The sequence below is a fragment of the Vollenhovia emeryi genome, unplaced genomic scaffold (genome assembly GCF_000949405.1).
Source record: "Vollenhovia emeryi isolate VEMERY1.0 unplaced genomic scaffold, V.emery_V1.0 DF939198.1, whole genome shotgun sequence".
Taxonomy (NCBI): domain Eukaryota; kingdom Metazoa; phylum Arthropoda; class Insecta; order Hymenoptera; family Formicidae; genus Vollenhovia; species Vollenhovia emeryi.
The window spans coordinates 777,527-789,421 of NW_011967168.1; the positions used below are offsets into that span (position 1 = coordinate 777,527).

Below are 11,895 nucleotides of genomic sequence, written 5' to 3' on the forward strand. Positions count from 1 at the left end.
CACTGACAATGGGATTAGATTCCGAGGGAGATTAGTATTGTCCACTTTTACGGTTTGTATTATCGCGTTTTTCATCGTACGATACGTACTTTGTTTCCAACTCACGTGAAATCTTCGAGACGATGCTCGACGGACGCCGCTCGTCGAATCTCGAGATTGGGGTCGATAATAATATTTAAAAAGTTGGAATCTTTACCTATGTATCATTTGTATGATTTGTATTTACGTGTGGAGATTGACGTCGCGAGCATCGTGATCGGGGAGAGATCATATCTCTAGAGAATACGCATTATTCGCCAAGATTCCACCTTGAGAAAAAGAGAAAAGAAGTATCGCGAGGCCGCGGGGTAGCCTTCGACTTGAAACGAAGATGTATCAGCTTGTAATCATTCCATTGCATATTATACATACTATTAAGGTTTAGTGCGACAGTATATTGTAAATCTATAGAAGTTATTACTATACCGTAATAATTATTATGTAATAAATATTGTTGTTAACATAAACTGTCTTCATGTTGTTACAAACGTACCTATATGAGGAAATTTGTTGAGACAGACTGGTGAATAAAACACAAATGTGGTCTGAGCAATATTTGTATTGCAAAGATCTCTTCACGAGGCAAACATCAATTTTCTGTTCCTATAACAGGTTCGAATTAATTATATTACAAATTATAAAAATTAATTACATAATATTATTATCATAATACATTATACAACTATCGTAAAACAATCAGATTGCACTACCAGAGTAACTTTACACCGAAGGAGTAGCAGGAAATTTTGGAACTATACAACGTCATAAATTAATCATGTATTTTGCGAAACGTATTGCATCAACGTTGTGAAATAACTGCATAATAAATTTTAATAAGATTGAGAGATTCGCCAAGAAATTCGTATCTCTTTTAAAATAAATATGTTGCGCAAAGTCATTCTATTTGATGCAATTCAGTCTCGTTTCATAGTGTCTAATGACGTGACGCATTGGATTGAATCAGAATATGAGGGAATGATTCAAATGATCTGTTTGAATGCATCGAGAGAATCACGTCTTGTTAACATGTTAACATGTGTGCGGCTTTAAATAAATAATATAATATAAAAATGTACGGTAAGAGCAGGAGTGAAAGTGTTACGTGTTAAGTGCGCGAGACTTTAACTATACCAGTCGTCGATCGGATGTGAATGAACGGTACGAGGCATATTTCTGCTCTTCGTAAAAGTCGTCGCGCAGCTTGGCAAAATATTTTATTGAGGAAGAGGCAGAAGAGGAAGGAAACAGAGGAGATCTAATGATTAAAATGTACAAATTCGCAAATGGTAAACGATGTAAAAACAAAAGTCTTTTAAGCTTAAAATGTACATGCTATTCTATAATTATATTAATCAGTTGTTTCAATAAGCTTAATACTGGCGGGAGGACGATTGCTTCCGACTTGTCCGACGCTGGCTTTTTGCGGGCAGTCCTCGGGCGTACGGTTTGTGTGCGTTTGTTGACAGATAAAAGATGCCGCGTGCTCTGTTAATTTTTCACATATACGCGTCAATATTCCCTTCGGCATTGGGGAACGCGTTATACAATACAGACTTGATATCTCAACGCGTGTTCTTCTTTTTAAATTGAATATCAACATCTGATATATGAATTATTCACTTACATATGAGGCGTATCCTCCCCCATCAGGATGTACTCTTCTTTCTTGGGGTTGCACCATCCGATCAGGTAAGAGAATAGATTTGCGCAAGGAGCCGCCCAAAATCCCTTCTTCGTCGTGATTGATTCTATGTAGTACGGCGTTACTTTGGTGTGATCGCACGAGAGCGTTTCTGTGGAGGAAATTTTCAATCTATCATCGGAAGAGAAAATCTCGCATTCTTTTGTAATCAATATTACATTTTGCCATTGCATCTCTACGACCGAGTACTCGTTACTTACGGAGTATAGAAGAAGTGGCGCACCCGGGCTGACTTGAGCCACCATTCACGTAGAAATCCGCGTGGCCGTTGGGCCCCCATTGCCCCAAAATACCGGCGCCTGTGTGAATCACGTCCACAAAATGGGCATCTGTTTCGTCTAAATCCATCGAGCGATTGCCGTTCATGTAGAAAAATATCGTCGGATCGAGGCCTGCATCGCGAACGGGACGAATGCAAATTGTTCGATTAATATCCGATTAATAAACGAATTATGAATTCTCAAGACGTAACATCGTAAAAGGTATTGTTAATTTTCTTAGGAGATAAATAATATCCTGCAATTAGATATAAGGATAAAAAAATTAACACAAACAGTAAAGATAATTTTCCCACTTAATAATCTTCCCTATCTTCTTTTCTTTGTACAAGGAAATAAATTACTGTAACAAAATGAAAAATTCGTGTTACGTCTAGACGGTTGAATTACGAGACGGCGTTCGGTTGCATACGAGCAATTACCCGTAATTCTCCCGAGTTTGTCATTGGGCAAGTAATTTGCGATGAGTCCACCGATATGCGCACCCACGCTGTATCCGAGCACGTGGATGTTTTCTACCCTCGTGCCCCGTGGGTGATCTTTCAAGTATATCACCAGCTGGGCGATGCACTGGGAGCAGAAATCTGGGCCCCATGAGATCTGCGAGAGACAGGGCTCGCGTACCAACGAACCGTAATCCACGATTATAATATTGTAATCGCCTCGCGTGAAATACGCTGAAATTGAACGTGGTGGTATGGCTATTTTCGCTCAATCACTATATTCTCTTTAAAGTCTCTGATTTTGCGTCTACGTAAGCTCACCCGGCCTCTGTGCTTCTTTATAAACTTATTTATATTCACCATTTTCATCATCTACATACTTCATATTTATACACAAAAGTAACATTTTCATTTCCATTTATTTCTTGTATTAATAGATCAAACTCTGGTCACACATACACACTCACGAATTTGAGATGTCAGCAATTCAAGTGTACGAAAACGTAAAAGAGACCGTTAAACTTACCATCTCGTAAATCTGTACTAGGTGCTAAGTTCCGTCCACCGCCAAAGCCATGAATGATGATCTTTGTCGGATGCGTTTTATTGAACTTGGAATTCCGAAGAGAGTTAAAGTCACGGACATCTAATAGCGCAGGATCTTTTTGCGTTTCTCTGTGAAAATTACCAACGACAGAAGATATATATATATTATTTGAGAGTGACTCTTCGTCCCACGTCCGCTACGTAAATATAGATGATAGTGAGAGCATTCGACCATACTATAGACGCAGGAGAAAGGTAGTAAGTCTCGAAAGGAGGTCACTTTCAGTGTAAGATCAAATGATCGTGATCTTGAAATTGAAAGTTGTAACGTTGATCGCTTCCCTTTTAACAAACCGCTTGTCGAAATGCACAAGCTTGACACGAAACGTTAGTTGATGCACAATTGACATTCAACATCAATTAACGTATTAAAATAACGTTGCAGTTAGATAACGAAAATCTGCTTGGAAAAATGAAGAAATCAATTACCTAGTGTACAGATAAAACTCTATCTGCGGGTGCGGACAAATGTAAGGCGGCTTGGCGCAGGATGTGCTGTTAAAAAGGTCCCTGAGACTTTTGTTTTGAGCCGTTGCATAGTCTGAAAATGAACGAGCAGCTCTAGCGAAAATATCGATTTGATGTCAAAATCATATGAGATCATTCCGAAATCTATTTTTACGTCAATTTGATCATCTGGTAGTCACAGTTTTCATCTTTCATCAATATCGATATTTCGTCCATAATAATTTTCCGATTACTCTACTAGACTTTTAATATAAATTTCATTATATTTAAAGGATTTTAAACATTTATCAGGCGTCATCTGCATTTTACAACTCTGTGACCAGATGATCAAATTGATGTAAAAATTGATTTCAAAATAGTTTCATCATTTTGACATGAAATCGATATCATTTGGATCATTCACTCCTCACTAGGTATATAAGCGGATCAAAAAGTCATCAAGTTATGAAAAATATCCATGTACTGCATCCATGTCGATAAAATCTTATCGGATTGGCATGAAATCGATACCTTTCTTTATCATTCACTCCTCACTACGAGTTATTGGACCGTTATGCGAAATTGGGTGAAGGTCGATGTTTCTTGTTAGTTCACCAATGCTATAAATAAATTATTATGTTGGAGATGCAAGGTGATGGATCGCCCGCGTTTACTTCACCTTGCTTAGCAATCTTTGCTTTTGCCAACCCGAGTCGATTAGCACCAATGTCAGTGCGACAACATAATTATTAATCAGATAAAAATAATACGCCAGGTTCGTACAGCATGCAATTATTACGGAACAAAGTGTTGATTGGCAAACGTGATAAGACACTCGTGGCAGAGATATTATAATTCAACGAGGAACTCGATTCGATTTGTAACCGCATTAGTTAGCGGTTCAATGAAAGTAAAATAAAGATTACCGTGAATATTACCGGGTATTATAGCTTTATTCTCGAAGAAAGATGGATTATAAAAGCGGAACTCCCCGATGTTATTTTTGTTTTTCTTAAACTCACGAGCAAGACGTGTCTTTTACAAGAGAAAGTGTGTATGTGTCAAGATAATATCCTGCAGACGCGCGCAAGGCATTGAAAAAAATAATAAATGTTAAATTAAAATTAACAATGCACGAGAGTATCTGAATATAAATGAAGAGATAATAAATAAGAAGGAAACGAAAGGAGAATTGTATGCCAAGTTCGTATGAGGAATAAATTAGACATTATCTAGGCACGCACAGCGTTGAAAACGACAAGATTCTTACGTAAAAGAAAATTTCGCTTTTGCAGCGAGGACAAAAAATATTTTATCCTTTACTAACCCGATAGACGACGATAAAGCGACACACGCTACTACAATTAAAAAGACGTTTTAATTTTTCTGACTTACCAAGTACGTTGATTTTGTAGAAATATACCGTGTCAAGAGGAAGAGGTAGCGAAAAGGAACTTTTGTTTCAAAATTCGCTATGCCTCGCAGATCGCACGCGCGCGAATGACGATTGGCGCGGCCGGCAAACGACGAGACGCACTCGCGAAAGGCGGCGGAATTAAATGTTTCTACGTGGAAAGTAGTCGAGGAAAGAAATCGAGGAGAAAACAACCGAGTCGAATCTCATCGTCAGTACTTACGGTACTGTAGCAGGGCGCCGAACACAAGGGGAGCGAGGTATCTCACGACACTGACCGCCATCTCCTGCGGTGATCCCGTGGTTTGTGATATAACATCCAGACTTACGCGGCGCGCGAAAAATCCACTCGGATGTGATTCCCGTCGCGGTGCGTACGATTGCAAAACGCAAAGTCATCGGGGGATATATACCGCCTGCGAGGGGGAATTTAGAAAGTAACGAAGAGTGTACCTTTGGCGGCGCTTACGCTTCTTCGTGGTCGCTTCTCTCCCGCTGCACGCCGTACTCTCGTATACACGCGTGCGACGCGCCGTATGTGACATGCAAAGCTGATTGAGTACGCTCGGTGCACGCGAGCGGTCTGCATCCGGACTCTTGGCCATTGCACGCGCACATGCGCCACGCACGTGTATACGATTCTTTGCATACTTTTATTTTAGCTTCACATGCGCATTCCATTTCTACAAGTGTAACAAACGAGCCAATTATGATAACGGGTGCTTATAAATTGAGATTTTGCATCTTTTTATTTCTTTCCATAAATTTTCCATTCGCAATCATTCGTCAATTCCTTTTATACATTTTCATTTGGAATCGATTTGAGAAACTGCTTTATAAAAAGAGAAAATTCTTATTTAAAAAATACGAATTTCTTTGTAGAAATTTGATTGTGCTTTTGAAAGCTGAAATATCGTTTACGTACTTACGCAATTTTTAATTTTTCAAATGGACATATTAGGAAATCATAAAAGCATCTTTCCGCGCGCGCAATAAATTAATCCCACGAGATACAATTAGAGAGTTAATTCTCATGTATGTGTTTCACGGAAGTGCTTTCTGCATAGCTAAATGATACGTTACCATAAACAATGCTTTATGCAATTCGAGAAATCACCTACAAGCGTCAGTTTAACGATTCCCGTGTGCGCGAATTACCACTGTGCTCATGGAAAATTGAGAGAGACCTGTCGGATTGTTCTTGAGAACCACGTTTGCTATTGTGTAACACCTCAGGGTAAATATATTAAAGAAAGAAATTTATTGTGCAATTGTGGTTTTTTAAGCGTCACCGGCGATACCGGTATATTACACGCATGTACCTGTACGTACGATATGTAAATAGACGGCAACGCAACAGGTGACGAGCAATTTCCATGATAGCGGCAAATGTGAACGAGGGCATATCTGTGCCACGTTTAATAGCTATTCCAAGGCCAAGCAAGAATAAATCATCATCAATGAGATTTATTTGAACAAGGATGTCATTCTTTTGTCCGCACCGTCCTCATTCTGCACTTTTCCGTTTTCACGAATTGTTCTTCTCGAAAGACGCGGTGTCTCGTATTGACAAATATCAAGTCAATTTGACAATAACCGGTGCATTTATTATTCTTGTGTTTCTAGCACAATTTACTCAATGATCCAGAAGGAACGAGTTTTGAAAAGATCGGCTTACAATTTATTGTCAATAGCCGCCAGAGTATCTCTCATTTTTTAATTACATAATACACTGAAAATTACAATGTTACATACATATTTTACATGACAATTGCGTCGCAATAATCAGTAACAAACCAGATTGCATCGGCGTATGTAACAATAATCTCTAATATGCGGCTACACATGGTACAGAGTAGAGGCTTACTAACGCAAACGATTAAAATATATATATATATTTTTTTTTGTATTCGCATCATCCCGCAGACACACCATCCTGCTTTGAAGATTATTAGAAAACATTTCTGAAATATATAATTATTCCGGTGAAAAGAACGAGATTATTACAATGGATAAACGATGGATGTTTGTCAAAATGGTAGGGAAGAGTTAATTTCCTTTTCAAACAATATTCATTAATCTCTTCTTTTCAGATTCACAATGAAAAGGAAACTGCAATTTCATACAGTTTTAGCTCTCCAAACATCTAGTTTCCTTACGTACCGTTTGCACAAATATTAATTAAAATTAATTGATATTTAATCAATTCTGTCAGTCGTTTCCTAAAATTAGAATTAGAAAAGGAGAGAATTGATTAAATTTTAGTTAACTTTAATTGATACCTACAAGGACCTGTAAGCGGAGAATTCTAAACACGATGAACACGTGAATCATGATCGTGTGCGCGATATTATTAACGCCAAACTTGTGTTTGCACAGCACGGAAGAGCAGATTCTTTTGATTCGTACGTAATTCTAATTATAATATTCTTAACGAATCTGTATATGTATATATATGTATATATATGTGTGTAACTAACATCGTATTATTGTCTGCTAAGTTTCAACGCAGTATTTCTCAACCAGCGAGACATACTGAAAAACAACGGTTAGTATACAGTATAAAAACATAACTTTGTCTCTCGCAATAATTAAAGATTTTACGAAAGCAAAACTACAAACTGCGAATGCGACATTGGTTAGCGCACAAAATCCATTGAGAATCATAACAATTGAACGGAGAATATATAAATTCTACAAAAATTAATCGTATTATTTGTAACGCACTTTGTTTCGTCCAATTGTAGGAAACGAATTACAATACAATCACTCGTTAACGGCATGAGAACTATTCTTCTGAATGCAACATTGCGCGTGACACAAAACAGTCTCCTCGGATTATCACTTGGAGTACATTAAATAACTACAAGTTTCAAATCCCACAAATAAAAGTGTTAACAATGAGAAAGATAGTTAAGTGCTAATCTACACTTGATACTTGTTATATCAAGCCATCAAAAATGTAATATGTAACACTCTTATCGATTAAATTTCCTGTTTTCGATGTGAAATTCTCATCATCAAAAAATATCCAACAAATAACATTAAGCAATAGAATATTATGGACACTTCTTCTTCTTTATTTAATATATTTAGTACGTCAACTCGACGATGTAATTTATCTTTTTCCTTTTCTCAACAATGAAATAAATATTGAAATTTTACCGACTTTATTCAGTTACATTTAAATAAAGAAATGAATACATAATTATATATTAAAATTCTGTTTATGTATAAGTTCGTTGAGAATTTCTCATCGTTTACAATGTATATCTAAAACTTTGCCTATTTATTGTACTTACAATATTACTTTTATTCTTTCACGAATATTTTCGTTATTGTCAATATAATAATTGATACACTTTTGTAAACAGGTTTAATCGAAATACGTAAATTAATATTATTTCATTACATTCCAGAGGATGTACAAATAGTGATAAATTATGAATGCCAGTATGTAGGTATACACAGCATTATATATATTGCATAAGATATATACATACACGCGGAGGTATATTGTGTGTGTGTGTGTGTGTGTTTAAAAGTGTAGAGATGGTTCCATACCGTAAACTGTCGAATGCTTGTGCCCTCCTCCAGACTGATAAATATAACGTCTCCCCTTCTTATGATTATTAAAATTTGATACTTAATCAGATTTAATAACAAAATGTTTTACAAATTATAATTGCGTGTAAATAGTAATAAAATATTGAATATAGAGTGTTATCTACCTTATATAATTATCCTCCAAAAAATATATTAAGAATTGCTTCAGAGATCTAATCTCTTTTTCGGACTGCGAAATCCTGTTAATTGCGTACGAGTCATACATTATCCTTATCATTCTGAATTGGAGAAAGATATGATATCAAATTTACGGTTACCTTTGCGTAGTCAACTCAGTACGCGTCACCTTAATCGTCTCACGAACTTCTGCATCATAAAGATTTGTATCAGACAGAAATCGTGATAACCATCATGGCTTCTGTACGATACAATCTATTTCGTCTTAATTTGCGTATATCCTTCATGAAACGATAAAATGTTTAGCATATTCTTCACAAAAATATATGGAAACATTTTAATGCAATACATTCCTGGATGACTCATTATAGTTCCATCACATTCTCGCGTGCCTTCCATTTCTATATTTTGTGGAGCACTCGAAAAAGCATAAAGCTAATCGTTAGAAAGTGGTACAGGGTGTGCCGAAAATAATGCTATGCTAATCCATTTAACGTAAGCAACGATCCCCTAATAGCAACGATCGTTTTCGTAGAGTATCTCTCGTATATGTATTATTGAATTTTCCGAGTAGAATCTTGGTTTGCAACTATTTTTGGCATCGGCTCACCCCGTGTTTCGTTTATTTATTGTCATCAGTTATTACTGAAGCTATACGTATATATGTAAGTATTAGTATCAATATTATTGTTCGAACAGCATTAGAACTTATCTTAGGTTTTTTCGTAATAATTATGATTTATAGATATTTCGAGTCCAGAAACTTTTCCTGGTTTAGCGAATGTAGTCATGAATAACGTTAGGCCAGTCACTACTGCGATACACAATGATGAATATATATTTATACACATATTCTTAACGTAATATTATTTCTCACATTTTAGTCACGATTAGAGCAGAGATATCAATTTCAAAATAGAAGATAAGAAAAAGAAATAAATTGATACAACATTACTGATGAGTAGATTCAAAGCAAAAGGAATAGTAAAAACTACAAGGTACAAGCATCCAAAAAGACAACAAGTAAATGTGACAAGTGCCCAACGAAACAATGTCCGTGGCAAGATAATTTTACAAAATTACACAAAATTAGAATAAAATTCTTTTTAAATTACAATTGTTTATCTCTTTCGTTCCTTATATCTTCTTCTTGTGTATTTTGTACAAAGAATAATATTTTGTTTGCAACCACGCTGAGAGAAAGTATCTGACATTTTTATCTTCAAGAAAATTGTCACTGCCGCATTTTCAGATTTCAGATCCGCTCTTTTCCCAACGTTAGTCCGACAACAAATCGTTTCTCTCGGCGCGGTAGTGACTCAGGCAGCACACAACAGTTAGATGACAGTTATCGCGTGCATATCATTAATTTCAAGTGTGTTGCAAGTGTTTCCGACTTTCTATCATCGTGTGTCTTTTTTAAAGCAAAACGCACGCGGTCGATGCACCACGCGAACAAAAATGCGCGTTGCGGCATCGTCAGTTCATGTCATCATTAATTCGAGCGTTCTAATCGTGACTGGTTATTATCTTGTCCTGCATTGTCACTGATGTTACGAAGTGAGATTATTATCGTTGCGTATACGGGGTGTTTGGTAATAGTCACGTATACGATGCTCCCTGTCAAAAACTTAAATAACTCTTTATAACATTTTTGTTGAACTAGAATTAGCTAGAATTGCCTTTTAATTCAAAGTTCATTTTATTTGCTATCACTCAAATCTTGTTTTAAGCACACGACTATAATGTCTATCAGAAAAAGACACATTCTCACATAAAAAATGTATTAAAACAAGAATTTACTTGAATATTAAAAGTCGTTATAAAATATCTCTGAAGAGGACAATTTCCTTTCTTTTAATCGGCCATATCTAAAAAAACTATTGATATTTCAATATTTATCATAATTCTACTTTGATCATAATTATTACTATACGAAAGAATAAACCAGTTTTTTTGTAAAAGGATATTGAACTCGTTCACTAAATGTGCTAATTCTCAAACACCCCAACGCATTCATAAATATTGAATAAAACCACGCAACTAGCAAACAAATAATTAACTCTAAATCTGGTGCTCTGTTATAACATGTGCATCAGGCTTTCACTTAATTATTATTGTCGTGTCTCATGTCAAAGCGCCCAATTAATACTTTGAAGCGCGTCTTTATGCTTAACATTTTTAATAAGTAAATTGCATCAATCGTTCTTAAATATATCGATCATCACACGTATTGTTATCATTAATGCATTTATAGTATACAACCACGCCTAACTGATATACACATATACATATATATGTATATGTACATATATATATAATTATTTATTGTTATGTTAACGTAGAACATAAATAACGAATAATACACGACATATGTAATATATTATAATCTTAGTTGCGACGAAGAATGCGAGACGATACAATATATGTCGCCATGTATGTATATGTATACATATATACACACATATGTATATACATATACATATGGATCATACCGGTATGTCTATTCTCTTAAAAAGGTCTCGCATAAATTGACTAATTTTGTGGATTTCCCTTGGCTATAACGGAAAATCTAAACTATTCGATTCGTAGGCCCACACACGCACAGGGCATTCAACTTTGCTTGTGTCTCAACGTTGCCATTAGCTAAATATTGTATCATATATCTCATTTATGCAAATCAGATTAGATTTATTATTAGACGACCAAATCGGTTAATTTCGGTTTTGTTCACTTTTATGTTGTAAATACTAAAAAATGATTTTTGTTTGATAAGTGAGGCTTTCGTGGTACATAAATATTAGGTTTAGCTTCCGGATTGCAGTCACATAGGTTTGCCATTTTATTTCGTAAACATTTCAATTCAATTCATCAAAGAACTGTTTACGAAACTTTGAAATAAAACGACAAATCTACGCAACTTCAACTCGGAAGCCAAATCTAATATGACTTCTGTTTGTTCACAAAGATTAGAGTAAAATATCTATTTCTATGCCTACGAAATCCTCGCATTTTTATTATATTTTCGCTTAAGAGTTAAAATAAATGTTGCAATTGCAAATAAGCTCTGTTCTCAATCGATTTAAATTAAAACAAACATCTCAAGTATATTTCAATATTTTTCTAACAGAATAATTTCAACTTTTCAAAGAATATTGCCTTGTACACCAATTACATCTATTACTCAATACTCGTTTTTATGTGGGTATAAAAATCAAACTA

General features: G+C 35.5%; 1 protein-coding gene across 2 annotated transcripts; it reads right to left on the reverse strand.

The window, feature by feature from the left end:
• Positions 1-580: 580 nt before the first annotated feature.
• On the reverse strand, positions 581-5,726 carry LOC105561906 (phospholipase A1 member A-like). 2 transcript variants are annotated; one of them, XM_012012278.1, is made up of 7 exons: positions 5,153-5,374; positions 3,498-3,609; positions 2,989-3,137; positions 2,442-2,696; positions 1,942-2,133; positions 1,664-1,832; positions 581-1,524 (listed from the first exon to the last, which is right to left on the reverse strand). In XM_012012278.1, the coding sequence occupies exons 1-7, from the start codon at positions 5,211-5,213 to the stop codon at positions 1,410-1,412; spliced, it is 1,053 nt and encodes a 350-aa protein (XP_011867668.1). In that variant the 5' UTR covers positions 5,214-5,374; the 3' UTR covers positions 581-1,409. The 2 variants fall into 2 exon arrangements, with proteins under 2 accessions (XP_011867668.1, XP_011867669.1); XM_012012279.1 differs by lacking the exons at positions 3,498-3,609; positions 5,153-5,374 and adding an exon at positions 5,383-5,726.
• Positions 5,727-11,895: the final 6,169 nt, after the last annotated feature.

Excerpts from the sequence above, each read along its gene's own strand:
- LOC105561906 (XM_012012278.1), bottom strand. The coding sequence starts at position 5,213 with ATGGCGGTCAGTGTCGTGAGATACCTCGCTCCCCTTGTGTTCGGCGCC. Across the intron at positions 3,610-5,152 it reads CGGCGCCCTGCTACAGTACC|ACTATGCAACGGCTCAAAAC; the intron begins GTAAGTACTGAC and ends GTTCATTTTCAG. Across the intron at positions 2,134-2,441 it reads CAAACTCGGGAGAATTACGG|GCCTCGATCCGACGATATTT; the intron begins GTAATTGCTCGT and ends TTCGCGATGCAG.